General features: G+C 40.9%; 1 protein-coding gene across 11 annotated transcripts in view; it reads right to left on the reverse strand.

Moving 5' to 3' along the window:
- Positions 1-5,104: 5,104 nt before the first annotated feature.
- Positions 5,105-21,999, reverse strand: part of SRRM1 (serine and arginine repetitive matrix 1) — a 27,121-nt gene continuing 10,226 nt past the window's right edge. For 6 of the 11 annotated variants that reach the window (XM_079987699.1, XM_079987701.1, XM_079987709.1 and 3 more), the window contains 14 exons: positions 21,586-21,698; positions 20,864-21,064; positions 20,164-20,364; positions 19,216-19,335; positions 16,947-17,218; positions 15,773-15,853; positions 15,126-15,212; positions 12,732-12,873; positions 12,347-12,388; positions 10,166-10,270; positions 8,943-9,401; positions 7,693-7,888; positions 7,156-7,338; positions 5,105-6,079 (listed from right to left, as the gene is read on the reverse strand). In XM_079987699.1, the coding sequence (XP_079843825.1) occupies positions 5,975-6,079; positions 7,156-7,338; positions 7,693-7,888; positions 8,943-9,401; positions 10,166-10,270; positions 12,347-12,388; positions 12,732-12,873; positions 15,126-15,212; positions 15,773-15,853; positions 16,947-17,218; positions 19,216-19,335; positions 20,164-20,364; positions 20,864-21,064; positions 21,586-21,698 (2,307 nt within the window). In that variant the 3' untranslated portion in view covers positions 5,105-5,974. Of the gene's footprint in view, positions 6,110-7,155; positions 7,339-7,692; positions 7,889-8,942; positions 9,402-10,165; positions 10,271-12,346; positions 12,389-12,731; positions 12,874-15,125; positions 15,213-15,772; positions 15,854-16,946; positions 17,219-19,215; positions 19,336-20,163; positions 20,365-20,863; positions 21,065-21,585; positions 21,699-21,999 lie in introns of all 11 variants that reach the window. The other 5 variants (XM_079987702.1, XM_079987705.1, XM_079987706.1 and 2 more) reach the window with 5 other exon arrangements.

A 21,999-nucleotide genomic window follows, 5' to 3' on the forward strand; every position in this document is an offset into this window, starting at 1 on the left:
TCCTCATTTCTTATTTTTCAGCACCTAGTAACAAATTTGTATGTTGCTCTTGGCCTATTGTTTGTTACTACAGTAGTACCTCGGGTTACAGACGCTTCAGATTACATATGCTTCAGGTTACAGACTCCGCTAACCCAGAAATAGTACCTCGGGTTAAGAACTTTGCTTCAGGATGAGAACAGAAATCGTGTTCCGGTGGCGCGGCGGCAGCAGGAGGCCCCATTAGCTAAAGTGGTGCTTCAGGTTATGAACAGTTTCAGGTTAAGAACGGACCTCTGGAACGTATTAAGTTATTAACCCAAGGTACCACTGTATTTGCTTTTGGAGGTTTTTTTGCTATCTTCTCACTAGTTTTACTTCATTATTTTCCACTATTGGTTTGTTGTTTTGATGGGTCCCCTCTGCCCTGCTCTTATTGTTTTAGAATTGCTTAAATTTACCGTATTTTTCGCTCTATAAGACGCACCAGACCACTAGACGCACCTAGTTTTTGGAGGAGGAAAACAAGGAAAAAAATATTCTGAATCTCAGAAGCCAGAACAGCAAGAGGGATCGCTGCGCAGTGAAAGCAGCGATCCCTCTTGCTGTTCTGGCTTCTGGGATAGCTGCGCAGCCTGCATTCGCTCCATAAGACGTTTCCCCTTACTTTTTAGGAGGGAAAAAGTGAGTCTTATAGAGCAAAAAATACGGTACTTAAGCGCTGTTGGTAGCTACTTTGGCTTGTTGGCAAAGGAAAGAGGAATGCACGTTCTCTGAAAAAAATGTTTGCCTCTGATTTATTAGATCACACTTTATAAGTGTTTGGCTTCTTTCACCCAGTGTCTTTTGCCATTTAACTGCTCATGCCTCTGGAGATGTTGCTGGACTGCAACTCCTAGCAAACTGTTGGTTCTGGTGCACAAAGCTTATGAGCAGAATACCTAAAAGATCCCCTCACCCCTTATATACCCAACCAATCAAGAGGGCTTCCTGCAGATACCATCTCATCAGGAGGTCTGCTCCAAAATGGTTTCTGTTGACTATGAGACATTTTATGGGAAGCAATCATGAATGGAATCAAAGAAATGTTAGGAATACATTCTTCACGGAACAGAGTAATAATTCCTTTAAACTTTAAAAAGCGTTCCAGAAGTTTCTTCATTATGTGGGAGTGGCACTCCAGGCTTAATTGGTGTCAGTTGGAGATGCAATTTCAGCACAAGGAAAGTACACATACATGCTGAGTTTATGCCGTGCTGGAGAGATATAGAAGGCATGTAAATAGTTTGTATATATTTTATAAGAGAAATGCTTGTCAAGCAAAAAGGAAGCTCTTGACTGAGGACTTTGTCTATTACTATTGTTCTTGACATCTGCCGCCAGGGAAATACTCTGCTATAAACAGTAAGATGAGGTTTTACTGAGGTGCCACCACACAAGCAGAAAGCGCAGCAGAAGTGTGGGGGTGGTAATCTCTAAGAAGAAATACCTGACCATTGGCCACGCTGGCTGCAGCTGATGGGAATTGGACTCCAACATCATCTGGATGGCTTCAGGTTCCCCATTCCTGGTTTAGAACAATGTGTGGATGTGTTACACTAGCATAGATAGACACAATAACCACCAACTTTCAGGTGTGGGCCTTTAATCTCAAATAATGCATTATGTACTTGTATGTGTGCCGTTATTTCTGCTGGGCAGCTGGCTCCCTCCTGAGAAGAATTCAGGTCCTACAGTGAAAAACCTTTTTAAATTCTTAAAAAGAAACCAAAACATCTGAATAACAACAATTCTTTCCAACCTTGATCCATTCATGAGCTCTGCATTTAGTTGTACTTAATGTAGCCCTAGTTTAAGTTGGAACTCCAGCCAACCTTCAGTAGGACTAGACCATTGCACAGTTGGTGGGTTCTGATTAAATAAAAGCAGAAAGAAAATAGGTTTGACTCACACCAGCGGCACTTAAAAGCAATCCCCAGGCATCTTCCTTATAACTAGGTTTTGGGTATTCAAGTAGCTTTACGGAGGAAGGTTTTCTTTTCAATCTACAATGCCCTAATAGTCAGGAGAGAAACAGAGCTTTTCAGCTACAAAAATGAGCAAGAAAACATAGAATCAAATCTTTTGACTTGTGCCTGGAAGTTCATGATGGTAGGCAACTGACTAAAGGCCCATATGGCTCAGAGAGCAGCTTTTCTTATGACACTAACAGCCAACGATATCCATTAAGATAAGCTGAGAGCTGCACTGGTTGTCAAGTTGCTTCCGGACCAGGTTCAATATTCTAAGGTTAATTCACAAAGGAACCAAAACACCTGGGCCCCAAAATACCTTAAGGACCATCTGATTCCTTATGTTCCACCCTGATCACTGCGGTATTCTGATGGAGCACTTCTTGGGGTTCCCTATATCCCTGAGTTTCAGCCAGCCTTTAATAGGGATCACGCCTTTAAGGTGGCAGGTCCTACCCTGTGGAACTCCCTGCCAGTAGTGTCAACAGGAATCCTCCTGGCCTTCTTTTAGACATCTCCAAAAAAGCTATTACTTAGACAGGCCTTTGAAATGAGGGTTTTGTTTTTACCAACTAATATTTATGGATTATTTGTGGGTGCTGGCTGCCATTTTTATACGGTGCCTTGTGGTTGTTTACAAAAGCACCATCTGGTATTGCATGTTTATAGTGCATTCAAATCATTGTTTCTTTACTAATGTAGCCGAGTCCCTTGTTGGAATAAAATACAACTCCAAACAAAAAAGCTGTCAGTCCCTAGCAGGCCTCCCAAGCCAGCTTAGCCTTCCGAGGCCAGGGGCAACTGTACACAGGCTACCTGCCCCTGCCCCTGCTTTCCTGCATGTGTTCCTCTCCACATGCTGTTCATCACTCAAGGCCTTGGTCCAGATTCTCCAGCTCTTGAGGTGTGACAGGCTGTGATGAGTAGAATTTCCCATTGTACTACTCACTTTGTGGAATATCCTTAGTGTCGAGGTACAGATCTCATGTGTGCATCTGTTTCATTTGTTGTGGCTACTGACGTTTCCTTTATGGATCACTGCTTTATGAATGGCTTTTGTTGTTTTTCAATTGATTTATGGAATTGCATTGCTAACTTATGTTTTCTGATTGCAATTCAATATACATTATAGAAGTGCTAGATTGTGGCCACCACTTTAGTCATAGTAACTTAAATCCAGTAATTTAAATGGGTCTACTCCAAGTGGAACTTATTTGGAAGACTGTTTTATATACCAGAAGCTGTACATTCAGTGTTGTGAGCCCAATCCTGTGGAACTCCCTTCCAGTCAAGATTAGAAAGGCATCCTCCTTCCTGGACTTCATGTATATGACAAGGACTTTTTATTTCCCCAGGTATTTTCAGGAAAGAGCTTGGATTTATGTTCAGTTTTAGACTTGATCTTTTTATTGTTTTATTCTCTATGGTTTTTTATGTACACTGTTTAGAGATGCTAATAATATTAAGCTTCAAATAAATGCCTACCATATGTAAATAATAATAATTTATCTCCTCAGACTTGCTGCTTGATCCATCTTGCCCTCTGGTGGTCTTCAGCTGCCACCGCAAGCCAAACGAGTGAAGAACTTGCAGCAAATGGCCTGCCAGACACCATCAGTTTAAAGATGCTGGTGCAAAATAGTCCTTGGAACATGCCAGGTCCCACCACAAAAGCAAGAAAAAACACAAAACATCACACCCTGCAACACGAGCCAGTCTGTTGGGCCTATCATTTATTAGTACCATGTCAAGTCTGAGCTTATTTGGGAAGCATTGACTTTTTAAGTGTCAGGGATCCAGCTGGTATGCGGTTTTTCAACATACTGTCATTGTTTACATGAGGCTCTTATAACCAAGTGGTTACATACCTGGACCTGGGTTCTGAAGATGGGATATGTGTGAATACTCAATATTTAAGTACCCCCATGGTCCTCACACACTTCCAGATATTTATCCTGTTCATTACTGCTTGGTTTGTTTTTATTACATTTATATCCTGCCTTTCCTCCAAGGAGCTCAAGGTGGCATACACACTTTTCCTCCTCTCCATTTAATCCCTACAACAGTGAGGTAGGTTAGGCTGAGAGGCAGTGACTGACCCAAGGTTACCCAGTGTACTTCATGGATGAGTAGGGATTCAGCCTCTGGTCTCCCAGGTTGTAGTCCAGCACTAGAACTATCTTTTTCCACATTAAAACAAAAGCGAGTTGTAGTATGCCTGGTATAGTAAGTGAAACTCACAGAAACTCTGCAATCATGACACTTTTAATATGTTGTTAATCATTATAGATGTAAGAAGGGGAACGAGCCTGCGCACATGCCGGCTCTACATTTTCATCTATACCTTTCCGGTTGTGAATGGAACTGGTATACTAGAGATCGAAGTGTAGCACAGCCAGAAGACGAGCAGGAGGTGGTGAAGAAAGGAAGAAAGGCCAAGTGGCTCTGTGCAATGATCTCCAGGTTTGGGCATGGCTTAGAAGAAGAAAGCCAGAACGCCTGGCTCCCCACTCTCCTAGATCCATGTTTAATGCAAATTTGAAGCCTCTTTACCCAGGCAGCGTAATAAATGGGAGTAGAAACAAGGATGAGTTTTAATGAAAAGAAAATGGCAGAGCTATGGTAATAGAGGGTGGGGAAGAGCCTGAATGAATTCTCTTCAAGAACTCTTCCTGCCCGTGAATTTTAAAACAGTGGCATGTTTCTAGCTCTGACTGTTGTGAAGAGGAACTGCCCATTGGATAGAGAGGAAAATCTGCTCATGGAAAATGGTATGCTAGAGGGGCAATACCCACACTCACGGGAACTCTAGTGCTCTAGACCAGAGGCAGCATCTGCAAAAGGCTCCATTGAATGAAGGCAAAATGGTGCTGGGCCCTCCAGAGATTTCCCCTATCATTCCTGGCCACAGGCTCTGCTGGCTGTGTCTGATGTGAGTTGGGAGTGCAACAACATTTGGAGAGCCACAGGTTCCCCATCCCTGCACTTTAGGACCTTTGGGGACGTTTTTAGCTCAGTGAACAAGATTAGAACCACACACTTTTCTGCAAAATAAGCAAATTTGTTTACTTGAATTTTGAGTGGGGAGAAATTACATACATAAATCACCAAGATCCATTAAATTTAGAAATTTATTTTGTTTAATCCACAAGCTTTATAATAGCTTTAGTTTTTTAAAAAAACAAAAAACCCCAGTGAGAACATGACAATATCCAAAGTTCAGGCCCTTCAGGCTTTCAGAGATCACAGCTCTGAAAGTTTCACACTATTCCAAAGGACCGCAACAAGACAAAAAAAAAAAAACTATGAATGGGGCAACAACAACATTTCACAGAACAAAACTGTATGCCAAACTTTGCTGAGATTGCCGATTATGGAAACTAATTTAAAAAGAAAACAAAGAGGGAGGGGGCGGGAAAGAGAAAAAACAACAACAAATTAAATTCCAGCATTCCAGATAAACATCATTATAAACCCCACTGGCAAGAGCAGCAGGTTACCATGTAGATACCATCCTCAAATACTAATCCCGGTTTTAAGCATAGACAATACAGGCAAACAGAGAAATCTGAGAATTTGCAAGTGTTTCTATGCAATTTCTTTGATAACTGAACAGACCACAAATGGCCTAGGGCAAGAAATCAGATTAGAAACTCCATAAGCATTTGTACAACGGCATTTTAGAGGAACTGTGGGATTTGTAAGCTTCGTTTTAAAACCCTTGAAGGGGAGGGGAGGGAGAGAATTCCTTACTGCATAAGAAAATTCTAGTGAAACCATGTCAACTGTTGAAGGAGGTCACTAGTACACCGTGAATGCTTTTTTGTAATGAAGATCCATGCCTTTTTTTAAACATGAACTTCAACCTAGCAATTATTACAACCAATGTTAAAGTCTAAAGCTCAAACACATTTTAGCAATTTGAAATTGAAGTCTGAGTACAAACCAAACAAAATGTACATTATATCAAATGCTGCTTCAGCCTAAGATGGTGGAGACGCTTGCGCCTTCCTCATTGACCTCAGAGCCTTCTCACGCAGATGCTTTTCCAAGTCATCCAGGTTATCTTCTGCTTCACTCTCAGTCTCCTTAACGCAATGGAAAGTCAGCAATTACTTCTATAGTCACAGAATATGAGCCTGAATTAGATTTGGCCAAAGAGTAGAAACTTGCATGATACAAACAGCAAAATTCCTAGGTTTTTAGACTAACACTATCAACATTAGGAATTCTAGTTTGAGACACTGGAGCTATATATAAAATGGAAAGAAGTATTCATAAGTATCACACTTCAGCAGATTTTGGTGAAACACAATCTTTTTTGCGTATTGCCTTTAAAACAGGGATGGAGGACCTCTGACCTACCAGGTGTTGTAGGGCTACAATTCCCAAAATCCCTGACAATTGGCTATGTTGACCAGGACTAAGAGCAAGAGTTCCACAACATCTTGAATGTCACAGGCTCTCCACCTCTGCTTTACAAAGGTCAAACAAGCATGGCTTCATTCTCATGGTACAGAGCCCCACGGTGTATTACTAGGCCTTGCCTCTGGTGTGCCTATTAGCAAGGATGCCAAACAACCTCCCTCCATTCTGTACTGCTAGTATGAAAACATGCAATCTCCTTCCCTGGGACAGCAGCTACGCTTGCTGGGAAGATCATAGGTTCCTCCTTTCTGGGTTCTCTCATCACAGCTTCCATCTTATGTTTTATATATGAACATATGTTTTATATCAGCATGTTTCAATACTGACAACAGAGAGAGAGAGAGTAGATGGACAGTAGTGAAAGGAAGCCTGAGAACAGCAGCTCAAGCCCCAGCCTTGGTCTCTTCAGTTGCTGGCCCTTTTCCATGTAAGAGCCTCACACAGGCCAGAACTATGCCTCCTTAAGACAAAGGTTCTCAGGATGCCAAACACGGCAAAAAGCTGATCCCATGCAAGACCACAGCCTGCAAATGCCTGGAGTACACAGCTCGTGGGTATATTCAAACAAAGGTATTCTCAAACTGTACAAGGAAGAATGCAAGCTTTGTGTGCCATTCTATAATAGTTTGTAATCTGATTCCTGGACCCTTAATATTTGAACCATTGCCAGTCAGTTTCCAACCCACCACATGGAATATAGAAAAGTGGTTTATAAATGTTTTGAACAAATATTCACCTTTTGGGGCTCCATATTTTTCTCCTGGTCTTCCTGTGCAGACGTGGTAAAAACAGTCATTGCAGCAGCAACTGCAGCCTTCTCTTTCTTATGCTTCTTATGCTTCTTGTGCTTTTTATCCTTTTTATGTTTCTTATCCTTCTTTTTCTTCTTCTTCTTGCTACCCGCTTCCTGATCAGAATTCTGTAATGTTAAGCAAATTGTTTTGTGAGTGTTTGCTTTGCTCTGTTTATGGAAAGGCGGCATATAAATGTTTTAAATAATGTGAATTTGAACATACACCACAAAGCAATACATTCCTAGACAACTCCCTGACAATGATCACTTGCCTGTATATTGGCAAAAATAAAAGCTTTCGCGTTTGAAATTAAAGCAGTCGGAATCCAGTAATAAAGTAACTGTCAGTCTAGCTTGGTAGAGATTCACAGCTGCATTAGACCCAGCAAACATTGTTTTGGTCAGCGTAAGAGGATGGTTGATTAAACCACATGCATGAATCGAGAGGTGGCCATCACAGTTGCACTGGAAGATACACACCCTTACTGGTGATGGACTTGGTGTAGGGTTTTTAGCCTTCTTTGCAGGTGCTGGTGGCGACCAGTGAGCAGAAGGTGATCGAGATCGAGCAGGAGATGGAGGCACTGGATGTTTCTTGGGAGGTGGCTCAGGAGATCCTGAAACAGACCTGGATGAAGATCCCCTTCTCACAGAATGTGGACTTGGTGTGGAAACCCTTAGGAAAAGAGGTAAAAAATAAATAAATCTTGATTTCCATGCTAAGAAGGATGCAATTCAATTGAATATGCAAATACACAAGTTTAGTTTAAATGTTCTCTAAGTGCAGACTTTATCCTACAACTAAAACTTCAAGCCCCCTTTCCATTTTTCCAAGATGTATCCTTTCATGGCTTTCCAAATGAAATCTCTTTTTTATGTTTATTACAGCTCTAAAACAATTCATTTGAATTTTAATGTCACAACCAATTTGTACATTTTTATCTCATGTGGACAGAGGTCCCTTGTGACATCTGTATGGTTTGTAGGATTTTTTAAAAAATAAAATACTGAAATGGTACATAAATATATGTACATAATAAATCATGATCTTTCCCAGAGGGATACTCTTAAATCAAAACTATATTGTTTTGACAGCTGAATTTTTTTTTCTTATGTTGGTTAAAATTTAATAAAGATTTATTTTTAAAACTATCAATATTTAGTCAAACTTTTATGTACCCTTTAAATAACCTCCAAGTTTTCATTTCTATTTTTTTTTTAATTCCAGTATATTTAATTTACTCCATTGCTCTAATTATTCATTTTTTTATTTGCTCTTATACCAGAAGTTCTTGGAGTTTCCCCCCATTTTTTTGTCACCAAGGTATGGTCAGAAACCAACATATTCCCAAACATGTTTTAATATTTGACTGGAATCAAGTATGCTACAGTTGACTGTAGGATCCATTAAGAATTTATATTCTTTTAAGATTTTGTTACAAATAAATAACCACTGATGGAACAGATGATAGAAATGCGCTGTATCCAACAGGAGTCAGTCTGAGAAGATCCACTCAAATTAACGAACATGACCAACTTAAGTCCAACTTAAGTCCAGTGTTCTGTCATGAAATTTCATGTCTAAGTCCTATCAAACAAGTTGTTATTTGGTAGGGAAATTACGCAATACACCTCAGGGTTGGTAATATTCTCAGAAATTCCTTAGTGGCCTATCCAAACTGCTTTTCAAATATCAAAAGCAGCCCTTTGGCTACCAATGAATTACTCACTTCTTAGACTTTTTCGGCTCTGGGGTTCTCGAGACTCTTCTGATGGGCCTGGTGCTTGGTGATGGAGAATGCCTTCGCTGGGGAGAAGATGAAGGTCCCCGGCGCAGCAGCGGGGGACTTGCAGAAGGACGGGAAGGCCTAGGCTGTGGTGAAGGAGAATGCCGTTTGTTCTGCAGAGGGGAACGGGCTTCACGGTTGGACCTGCTGGGCGGAGATCCTTTCCTGTGCTTGGAAGATATTGATGGCGAGCGTCTCTTTGGGGGTGGAGAACTTCTTTGTTTTGGTGGTGGGGAACGGGAGACTCTAAGCTTAGGCTGCGGAGAAGGAGATGCCCTTCGTTTGGGAGGAGGAGAAGCCGTCCTTCTCTTTGGAGGGGGTGAAGGAGAGTATCTTCTTTGTATTGGAGGAGAGTATCTTCTGGGTGTGGGAGAGTGCCGGCGAGGTGGTGGTGATGGAGACCTTAGAAACAAATATGCAAAGTAATAATTTAAGGAGTACATGAAGGTGTTTCCAAATAATAATAGATAACTGTGTGAACAGTTTTACTTCGCTATAATTGCCTGTAAATGCCACTGCATAATTAGAAAGCAATACCTCCTGCTATTTACACAATTTTTCTAAATGTTCTATAACATTTTCATTATCTTTTTTTATTTAAATATGCCTATTGAATTAATCTTTGTAAACCACTGTTCCAATCACAAACAGATACCGTTGGATGTCGTCTCTAACCTTTAATTGTGATCTTATTTGTGGGCTGTTTCAGCTGATTTATTGTTTTAATCTTTTATAAACTTTATTGAAACCATTGGTTGCTTAAAAGCTTAAACTAAAGTAAATATAGTGGTACCTTGGGTTAAGTACTTAATTTGTTCTGGAGGTCCGTTCTTAACCTGAAACTGTTCTTAACCTGAAGCACCACTTTAGCTAATGGGGCCTCCTGCTGCTGCCGCGCCGCCGCAGCACAATTTCTGTTCTCATCCTGAAGCAAAGTTCTTAACCCGAGGTACTATTTCTGGCTTAGCAGAGTCTGTAACCTGAAGCGTATGTAACCTGAGGTACCACTGTATATAAATACCTTAAGAAGCATCAATAGTTTCATTGCCAATTTCAAAATAATGAATATTGATGCCTCTATCAAATGTTGATAAAAAGCCATTTCTAAGTTAACAGCACACTTTTTATAGAGATGTGTGTTTCATAAGGTAAGAAGCAAGTATTACCTTCGGCGTGGTAATGAAGGTGACCTACGCCGTCTTGGAGGAGGGGCAGGGGAAGGAGAGCGCCGTCTTCTGGTAGGCAGTGGCGATGGACTGCGCCTCCTCCTACTAAAGGAAGGAGAGAGGGGAAAGGCTCAAGACAGATCCTAGAGAAAGAAGCATACGCACTACAGCCTATGCACAAAGTAGCTTACTGCTGGCCAAGGCAACATCATCCTGCCCTTCAGCTATAATCCCTTTAACAATTGTTGCCACTCAACCATCGAGCTCTTATTAGTCATATTAGTGGTAGCCAGCAAGCACAGAAGACGGGGTTTAAACAAAGCCACATACCTAGCCTCCTGGGATCACCAGGCAAGTTTTTTTTAAAAAAGAAAAGAGGATCAACTAACAACTAGCATAGCCATTTTTGAGCAGACAGGCTAGCAAATTTGTGTTTCTTTGGGGACACACTTTCAATGCTGCTGTAAGGTGACACATAGACAATATGTTCTGCTACTCTCAGGCCCTCTTTCCTCCAACTAGGATTCATTTAATTTACAATATAATCCTGTTGTGTTGCGCACGACGGCGGTGTGTGTATGAAAAGCAACAACGCTGACTGATCCACCACATGCTAGTATGCCAACACCAATGCAATTCCCTCAAGGAGCAAAACTGCACTGGCAAAACAGCGACAGATCTTCAACTTAAATGATTCCCTCCCAGGCACAGATGTCACATGTACAGAAGCAACAAGAAGCCTGTTTAGGTGACAACTGAAGTGCATTTAAGCAGGCTTGTCCACAATTTTAGCTCAGCTGAGTTTCAATATGCATATAAATTTAATGTTATATTGGCCTGCAGCACTTTCCCTTCAAAGGCATATGGTGGAAGTGATAGAGAATTCACTTGCAAGTCACCTGTGCCACTTTACTTTTTTTCTTTTTTTTTTACTTTCTGCCTCTTTCCCTCCACAAACAAGGATCCTCTGATCACCATATATGTACATAGCTGGCAATATCCCAAAGTACCCATGTTTCATGAAAATTTTTTACATAGCTTTCTAAGAGACTTGGGGTATCTGTAATATTAGAGCAAAGTGAAGCAAAACATAAAATAAAATTGTACAAAAGTAATCCTCAATACAAGTACACAATGTTGTGATGAATTGGTGTTTCTTTTGTAACTAGAAATTTATAACAATGCAGCTGATGTAATCAAAATAAAAACAATCCACTTTCAGTTTTACAGTAGATCCTAAACAAATATTTAAAACCCCCCCTGAATGTAATCTTTTTAACAACATCATACACTACTGCTTTCCGCAACACAGTAAACTATTTTAAATAAATAAATTAAACTCTATTTTAACTACTTCTGAATATCTATTTAAAGGTAAAAGGTAAAGGTACCCCTGCCCATACGGGCCAGTCTTGACAGACTCTGGGGTTGTGCGCCCATCTCACTTAAGAGGCCAGGGGCGAGCGCTGTCCGGAGACACTTCCGGGTCACGTGGCCAGCGTGACATCGCTGCTCTGGCCAGAGCCAGAGCCGCACACGGAAACGCCGTTTACCTTCCCGCTGGTAAGTGGTCCCTATTTATCTACTTGCACCCGGAGGTGCTTTCGAACTGCTAGGTTGGCAGGCGCTGGGACCGAGCAGCGGGAGCGCACCCCGCCGCAGGGATTCGAACCGCCGACCTTTCGATCGGCAAGCCCTAGGCGCTGAGGCTTTAACCCACAGCGCCACCTGCGTCCCTGAATATCTATTTGGAAAACACCAAATGTGCATTGCTAGACTATCATCTTGTTTTATCATTCCATTTTTGTAACTTTATTCTATTTTTCATTTCCTTCGTAGCTGAATTGGTGGCAGAGATGATCAAAGCAGACTTAGGAAAGACTAAGGTGCCCCCAGCTCCCTCCTCCACCACCACCTCCCACAGGCTTAGCATCCCCCCACTTTATTTTTTACATGGTGGGCCTATGTTAAATATACAATAAGTACTGCCTGCAATATGTTACAGTGCTGCTTTGAATTGTTTTTATCTGATTAATGGAAGCCACAGTGAGCTCCTTTCAGGAACAGTGTGTTATAAATTTGAAGTTAATAATAATGATGATAGTAGTAGTAGTAAATACAACCTTTCTAAAAAGCCCTTTAAGACTTAATCCTAATTAGCAGATTAACCCGCTAACTGACCTTTTAACAATTGGCAACTGCCACCTCTTTCCCATCTGCATCCTGACAGCAGTGGAGGGGAGGGAAAAAAATTGAGAAGTCAAACATCCCCCAGAGTTACTTGCTAGGATGAATTAGCAATTCTTAGCCCCAAGAAGCTCCCATTATGAATCCTAATGATTAAAATCAGCCAAAGTCATTAAAGTAAGTGGAACAACAGAAACAACATCGCCAACACGAAACATTAACATATTCATGTTCTCAGTTTGGGACAGGTGCTAAATTTAGTTCTGACGGCAGAATATGCAAAAACAAAACAAGCTCCAAATGATATAATAAGGTGCTCAGAAAACAATGGCACATGGACCACTAGAAGTAAACGCCAGTATAAAACAAAGGAAGTTACCGAGGGGAAGAATCTTTCTGCCACTTTCGTGGAGATGGAGGGCTACGGGAATGCGAGTGCCGCCGGCGTCTACCCACTTCACCATTCTTTACGTTTGACTTTTTTGGCCGTTCTTCTTCAGATGATGACGATGAACCAGAATCTGTCAGAAAATGAAAAACTCTTGTTTCTAAAATGCAACACAATAATGACTTTAGAATTAATGATATTGTTTTTAATTGACTCTATATAAAGCAGCTAAATTCCGCTAATTTTTCTTTCACAACTTTTTCAATAACCAGTTTAAAAGGAAATCAAATTCTGTGAATGAACCCCTTAAGCTTAAAAAAAATCAAAATGCAGCAAACTTCTGTAGAATAATTAATAGCAGCTTTACAAATCAATTTGTGCAATTATGTATCTGTGGCTGATTAAAGAGTTTGAAAATAATAATCTTATGGATTCTGTTTTCAAACATCCTCTCTGCATGGATTCCCAACTCCACCCACATGGCTGTCCTTCTAAAACTGGCATATTAAAAGATATTAGGAACCAGAAGTAATCTAAGCTATAAGTATTATATGCTGTTTCTAAGTTCCCATTCAGTTCACACATAAAGCCTACTTTTATAAGCAACCAGGTGCTATTAGCTCCCAAGGGCAGCGAGCCAACAGTTTTTAAGGATGTGAAAGGAAAAGATTAAATTATTTCAATATAATTTCAATATAGGGCCATACCCATGAGCAATGCAAGCAGAGAGGGAAACACTGTCATCTGGTTAAGATGTAACAATCTCATTCTAACCAACCATGGCTTATTAGTTCTAAAATGAGCACTGAAGCAATGCACTCCCTTTGTGCTTCAAATGAAAGCCTTCATCTGAACTGGGAAACCCAGTTATATGCTGTGTGAGGGGAGATAGGGGAGAGCACAGTGCTCAAACTAATAAATCAGTGTATTACTATGATATTGCTGCATCTAAACTATGCCTATAGCTGATACATTAGCCCAAAATACACTTTTCAAATGCCTACTGAAAGATCTCCAAGGAAACAAACAAACAAAAAAAAAAATCCCTACTAATACTCAACACGTCACAGAAGGGGTTAAGGCACTCTCTTGAGCCATTAAAGGCAAACATCAAATACCTTACACCAGCTCCAACAAACCACCTACAACTCTCTAGGAAGGTGCACCTCATATTTTTTAAGAACCAGTGATTTAAGAAATAAGCCTGAGGTACAGGAGTGGGGGCGCCTGTGGCCCTCCAGAGGTTGCTGGAAATTTAGTGTCATAATACCGTATTTACTCGAATCTATTGCTCACCTTTTCTGGCCTATTATGTTGTGAAAATAAGGTGCACATTAGATTCAATGGCACATTTACATTTGCCAGCAAATACTTTTTTTGGTTTCAATGTTCTGAAAATTGAGGTGTGCATTAGATTCGATGGTGCATTAGGCTAGAGTAAATGCGGTATCTGGAGGGCCACAGGTTCACTACCGCCGCAGTCCAACACCTGTGAATTTTGTGTACGCAGCTATCTTACCCACAGATGCCACTCTCTATTCTAGCAGGGGCCTTTTCTCAGCAATAGAAAATTGCACCTCACCCCTACCCCTAATAACTGCAATGGCCTACAGAACAAAAGTTTATAGGGTTAAAAGCCAGCCTCTTAAATAGTCTATGAAGGCTGCCACTAATTTCAAAATGGATGAGCTGGTAACAAATATTAAAGGGCTGGGGGACAGCCAGCCTGCAGGCAGAATTTGGCTAGCCAGCCTCTCTTTTGAGGAAGCCATGGCCAACCACGCAGCACCTGACATCATATATGACATCAGGTGTGCAGCAGGTAAGGGTGGGGCTTCAAAGGGACAATTAGGATTTCAAAGTGAGCTTCCAGTTTTTCCTTTCCATCAGCAGTTGGGAGGGTGGTAGGTTGCCTTGCTCAGAGAGGGGAAAGCAGTTTCCCTCCCAGTACTACTCTTTGAAGCTCCAGACACCAGAGGCTCAGAGCAGTTCGGGGCTGTCTGAAAGCCCTTCTCCAGCTGTTTGGAATATTTGAAGTCCTGACAATTGGGGCTTTAAAGCACAGCACCAGCTGATGTTACTATGGCATCAGGTGATTGACAGGTAGGCAGCCCCACAAGTGGGGAGATAAAGTTCTGGCCCACTGGTCAGAAAAGGTTCCCCACCCCTGAAATGCTGGATAGAACCAGAACAGTCCACATAAAGAAATCCAAACGACTTAGCCAAATTATAGGTTTGCAATAGAAGCCATTTATAACAACTCATATTAGGACATTATTATTTTTTTGTACACTTACTTGGGAAGAGGCCCCAGTAAACAAGAGGGAGCTTATTTCCAAGTATACATTACAAGGATTCAGTCTGCAAAACTATAAAATACCGTACCAGATGAAGACTGCTGGTTCTGCCTTCTATACTGCCGTCTTTGTTGCACAGAATCTGCAGCTGCCATTTTACCACCTTTGTCTTCTTCTGAAAAGTGTGCAAATTAAAAGAAAAACACATTGAAATATTATATTTACAAGTGTGTTTCATAGGAAGTGTTTTTATACTATGTCAGACCATTGGTCCATCAGAACTGTCTACCCTGACCAGCAGTGTCTCTCCAGTGTCTCCCTACCTAGGGATGCCAGCAACTGAACCTAGGACTTTTCTCATGCAAGGCAGGTGCTCTACCACAGAGCTATAGCTCTCCCTCTGTTAACAGTAACACTATGGAATACATTTCATATTCACAGAGCACAATCTCAGGGCTCTTTCTTAAGACATGGTTCTTTTACAGTGCTTTGGATGTCAAGAGAGTCTAGAGATGATTATGTTTGAACTGCTGCTGCTTTTTCACTCTTTTGGTTATTTTTGCTACATTTTATAGTGTTCTTAAATGGTTAGCCTTATTTTAATGAGGCATCTTCACATAAAAAGGTACACACTGGGTACCTAATGCACCAAAGTCACACAAACCACTCCCAATATCACATACTCTCAAAATAACTCCGTATTAAAAATGTAAAGACATAAATTGAGGAACTCACCCGATTCTGACAATTCTACTTTTCTAGGTTTCGGTGCTGGTGAGGGAGATTCCCTTTTTTCAATACTTTTACGTTTGGGTGCTGAAAAGAAACAAATAAACAGAATTCTGAGGAAGAGCCAGGAAAATATTGGGTATATATATATAGTAACTTATACAGTAGTGTTAAATGCCCTAGGAGCCTTCACAAAGCATATGTGATTCACGCCCGCCCCCCAAACACCATTCTGGTGCAGATCCAGATTCATCTCTAGGAAAGTCACTATCTTTCAGCCTAAACTACAGCATAGGAGTTGCTGCAAGGATGAAATGAGATAAAACTGCAAACAGTCCCAAGCCCCTAGGACAGGGCAAGCAAGAAACTCAAATTTAAAAACAAGCCCCAAAACTTGTCAGATAAATCTTCATTAGTGCTCCCTGTAAAAGGAATCAGAGGGAGAGTGTATAAAATGCTCTAATCACATCCATTGTGCTGTAATTTGAAATCAGAACTTACATCTGAGGCCACCACCATTATAGGCTAATCTACAATGATTGTATTTTTTTAAATCTTCTAATGGTGGCATTTTTAAACATAAGTGTGGTATAGTACAAGCAAAGGAACTGTTACAGCCTTTGAAACAGTTACTAAACACTTCCACTGAACTCAATTCTCCAAAAGAAGCAACTGAGGTTGATCCCAGTGCTCAACCCACTCATGCAGGTAGCTGCCCAAGAAAACACAGAAGTGTTTTCCTTATATCTAGGAGCACAGAAGTGATGTCATGTGAAATAATGCTATTGGCTGCTACTGGTGTGCATGTCAAGTAGTCCTTAAAGCAACAAAACCTAAATGTACTTGTATAGCATGGTAACTACTCCAGCTCTCTTTTGAGCTACACGTGTGGCAATTGTACTGTGCTTAACTTACAGATGTACCTGGCCAGCAATACATGAAGTTTACTGCCTGCCTTTTCTGGCCGTCTAGCTTAGGGGACTGGTTTTGGGCTGGAGAATAAAACACAGATGGCCCCTAACATTTTAGTATTTATTATCTATCTCTCTCCCCACAACCTTTCCACTTTAAACAGGCAGGCGTCTAAGACACTCCACTCATTAGATACTAAAGAGCTATACGAAGCCCCATACACACAATTAAGAGCGTCTTGTAAAAAAAGTAATTTACTTCTCTGTACCTGAGGTTCTACTGGGAGAAACTGAGCCTCGGCCTTTTCTTGCACGGTTCGATTGCTGAGGTGTCGGAGATCGGCGGGGCTTTGGGGGTGGAGTTAGGGGTGGGGAGGGGCGGTGCCTTCGCCTAGGAGGACTTGCTGAAGGTGACAGTCTACGTGTCTTACGAGGAGGGCTGGAGACAACTCTCTTAGGTGGTTTCTTTGGTGGAGATCGGGAACGTGAAGAGGAGGAAGAGGAACTACTTCCTGACAAAGATGCTGATGATCGTCTCCTCCTGTAAAATTCAAGTTGACATCAAGTATTCTCTGACTAATCATAATAAGACACTGTAACCAATCTGCATTGTCCTGCTTTCTCAAAGATCTTACTAGCTTCTACTACAATATTTCCATAAACAGTTGAATAGCACTTTCAATTTAACACATCCAGCAGACCTAACTTAGTAGTTAGTGATGGGAAAGGTTTCAAGTGGTTTAGGAGTTGGATGGTCTAGAAGTATTCTATTTAAAGGACTGAATTAAATGGACTCTTTCATTTAAGAAACTTGTCTCAAAAAAGCCCAATGCAAGGGGATTAAAAAATGTTCTTTCATGTTTGGAAAAACCATCAGTATTGAGAGTTTAATCAGTCAAGTTTCTTTCAGATTACACTTTAAAGTAGGGCCTCTAGAATTCTGCGGCGCAATTTGTGGTCAGTTCTGTTGCTATCATGTACCTGCTGACTCCACCTTTGGCTGCAGAATTCCTGAGAACCTGAAAAAAAGAAACCCTACCCTGAGCAATTTAGTCTTTGGAAGTGTTATCACAAAGCTAAACAACTACACTTGTGTTAAATTTTCAAAAGTTTTTCTAAAGTCCAAGTGCTCAGTATCCAGTCACAAAATTTGCAAAGCAATATTCAAATGTCAGTTTGTCTGTGCACATAACCTTTTGCAACATAATGGCATCCTATGAAAAGAGTAGCAATGAAGTGAGTGTATGTTAATTCTTTAGGAGCAATGCTTTCAAACGGCATTCTGTAGGAAACGGGAGCTCTTCCCCAAAAGGCATTTGGGATGCTACTACACAACTTCACTGCAATGTACACTGTTAGGTGTACCTGCTATTCATGCAGCGGTGATAGGGTCCAACAGGTCTGGTCAGTGCCCAACATAAATTATGTGCCCTAAATCATGTCCCAGAATCCTCTGCAAATGCACAGAATTCCATGAAAGAAAAATGGTGGACAAGTTACTGTGAAACAAGCTCCCCCATGTTTTAGGATGTTTAGGTACAGTCTGTGGAAAACAAGGGCTTCTTAGGAGGGTCAACCTTACCAAGAAATGCTTTAAAAGTAAAGACATCTGTCCTATTTGAATCCTAAAACATTTTGCTTTTACAGCTGACAACCCCTACACTGATTCTTTGAAAGTATAGTCTCAAAAATAGTTCAGAAACAAATACACTTTCTAAGAGACCCTGGCCTGGTGGAATGCTCTCACATGAGACCAGGGCCCTGTGGGATGCGACATCTTTCCGCAGGGCCTGCTAGACGGAACTGTTCTGCCAGGCCTTTAGTCAGGGTTCAGTCTGATTCTTGTCTTTCTGTATAAGAACAAACATTAAAGAGGCCTCCTAGCCCGCTCACAGGTCCTTTATAAGACCAGTGGTAACAGTTGGCCTGGGAGAATATTAACCACTCTCAATTTTATCCGTGGACGGCCATCTGTCCAGATCTTAATTTGCTCTGAACTAATTTTAAGATGCATTTTAATTAATTGATTGCCTGTTTTTATGTTCTTTGTACACTGTGTTAGTTTGGTGGTGTTCGCTGCCCTGAGCCCGGCTCTGGCCAGGGTACAAATAAAAATTTATTATTATTATTATCATCATCATCATCGTCGTCGTCGTGGTGTCAACCTATGCTGAGCATTGGATATATTATTTAAAAAGACAGGCCATGGAGAATTGTAGAAATGACAGCGTTCAGTTTCCCTTGATGGCAGCTTTCATGGTATTTTATTTATTTATCTCTTCCTACTGAGGAAGTCAGGATGTAAACAAAACAGTCTCTTATTTTTATTCAAGACTCTTATTTCTCTGTATATCTTTCGTCCTGAACACAAAGAGGAAAGTATTTCATGACCAGTTTCAGACCAAATAGGAGACTGTTTCTGACTCTCATCTCCCTAGATTGAAGGGGGGTGGGGAATGAACTGAAGCAACTAAAACATTACTATTGATACATCCCTTAAATACAGGTGACTCTTGCTTCTAAATTAGAGACTCTTACCGTCTCACAGGAGATCTACTCCTTCTGTGTCTGGGTGGAGGTGGAATGCGTCTTGGTGGGGTTCTTCTCCGAGGAGATGGGCGTCGTCTTGGGCTAGGCCGCCTTCTTGGTGAGTAAGACCTATCAATTCATGAAAATTCAGACACTAAATTTATTGATTTACAAGGCCAAAGCTTTGCCAACTCTCTGAAGGGAGTTCCTTATCAGTGGAGCATATTGCTGCTATAAAACTTGGAGCAGGACTGGCATTCTGTTTTGTCTCAGTGTAACAGGAAGATTGCAAACACCTGTGTAATTACCTGGCCACACACTGCCATTTACCCCTCTGGAAGCAGCACCCCTGTTGCTGCAGGAAAGCTGACAACAGATACCTGAATGCTTAATGGTGAGAAAGGGTCCTTCCACAAAGCTAAGCATTCTACTGAGATAGTCATGGAGAATGCCTGTGCCACTGCAGTACTGATGCAACAATATATAACAGTTTATTATTCCTAAGGTCAAAGTAGTATTTGGTGCAGTAAAGGAGCAGGAGCTCTTCACATCTATGTCAGTCAAAATGTCTTTCTCTGGAAGCACCCAGCATGCCCTGGGAAGTCTCAGTACACAGGCAACAGAAGACCAATCGAGAGCTGAAAGAGACCAGTGTGTGTAAGCAGCAAAGCAGTTGCTCTCTATGTCCTGTACTGGCCCCGCACGGATAACTATCAAGTCCTAATTCATATTTACATGAGTGGGGGCTGTTTTGACATGGTGTGATCACAGGCTGTTCCCATGACCACACACATGAAGAAACAACATGGAATGGTCCAAACTCTAAGAAATGATAAGAGGACAATGAGGAGGAGGAATGCTTTACGATTTTTTCATCCAAATTGGATGAGGCAGATGTGACTTAAAAAGAACACATATGCTGCCCAGCAGGGCAAAAACACCTTTCAACCCTCTAACCTGGATCGTGATCTATGACGCCTTCTTGGTCTTGAATGAGATGCAGACCGTGAGCGAGACTTTGACCTTGACTTGGATCGAGAAGGAGTCCTTTGACGATTCTTTTCCTTTTCTTTCTCCCTTTCCTTCTTTGAAATTCTTTCTGGAGATGGCTCCTTGGTATCTGGCACAGGCTCAATTTTGGGGACTTTCAAAATATCACTGTTGAAATACATTTTGAATATTAAACCAGAGATTACAATTGGAGGGGGAAAAACTTTAGATAATTTAAGGGTGCAATCTGCAACACTTAACAGACACATGGCAGGTAATTCTAGAAGACACCCATTATGTTAACTAAGAGCTCTGAACCAAAACGGTATGTCCAGTTTTCTATGAAGAAGAGATTTGTTTAAGGCACTTGCACCCCAAAAGCATCAACTCCCGATTGGTAGATTATGCCTCAGACGAAGCTCCTGGCACCTTCCATTCCCATGTTCAATCTTACATTTTCACATTTCTGTAGTATTGTTAGGTTATGTCCAACATGTGTTCAAAAAGTAATGAAAGCAAGCCAGAATGATGAACAAATAACTAAATAAAATTGGTGTAGAATTACAGCTTTCTGAATTATATTCACTACTCCACATGACATTGAATATCACGTTTCAGAGTAATATGAGAAAACTAGAAAGGAAAACTTCTCAACAAGTAGATATACCTAGTAGATGTGGCCTCCTGGATCAATGTTTCTTTTATTTTGATTGAAGGTTCTGGCTCAGGAGTCTCTTCTTTCTTTTCTGGTGCAGGAGTAACACTACGACTCTTTGTTTTATGGTGTGGGGATCGGGAATGGCTGTGTTTTCTCTCTTTCCTGATAGGGGATGAGCGTCTTCTAGGGGAAGGAGACCTTGATTTGCGCCTAGGACAAAGTCAATTTATATTCAAGTTTCTTGTGGAAATTGAAAAATAAATTAATATCCAATCCAATTATCCTTCTCACTCTTGCTACCTGCTTATAATTTAACTTTGCTGTCTGAAACAGCATTTATATACTCTGTCACTTTCATTTCAAGTAATAAACCCATCTTTTTTTTATTCTTCTTGCGTGTGAGCTTCTGGTGAGCGCAAGGTTGAGGGTAAACGTTTATTAGTAACAAATGCACACATTATAGCTCTAGCAAAAAGATCCTGAAGATCTCAGCTTAATATTGGGAGTTTGCATAGATGATACATGGGTCATGGACACAAATGTAGGTTCAAATGTACACCTTGTAGCACTGTTAACTGGGAAAAATAAAATGCTTTAGCCAGAGCATTTAGACTTCAAATACTAAAAGATACATTCCCAAGAAAATTTAACTAATAGAGCTGCTCTACCACAGCTTCAACACATCCAAGAGTCATTTGGAAAATAACAACACACACACATTTAAGTAATACCTTCTAGGACTTCGGGATCTGTCCCTCTTTTCTCTATTTTCTTTATCTTCCTTGTCTCTCTTATCCTTGTCTTCATCTTGTTTCTTCATGGAAGCCAATTTTTCCTGTTCAATCTGAAATAAACATTAATGTGCCCTTAATTCAGAAGCATGGGCTGAGAAGAAAATGTTGAATCCACTGAAAGAATAAATATTAACACCATACACATCGATATAGAGTGTTCTTCATATAGTGTGTTCTGAATGCTTCAAATGCATTATCTTGTCTTTACAACCACCCAATAAGGTAACCAAATATTTTCCTCAAAATGCAGAAGCAAGTGGCTTGTCTAAAGTCATCTGGTGAGGTCAAAGCAAAAACAAACAAACAACTGATCTGTAGACTTGTGAATTCATTGTTCTATGAATAAGCTGC

The sequence above is a fragment of the Podarcis cretensis genome (assembly GCF_951804945.1).
Source record: "Podarcis cretensis genome assembly, chromosome: 8".
In the NCBI taxonomy this organism is placed as follows: domain Eukaryota; kingdom Metazoa; phylum Chordata; class Lepidosauria; order Squamata; family Lacertidae; genus Podarcis; species Podarcis cretensis.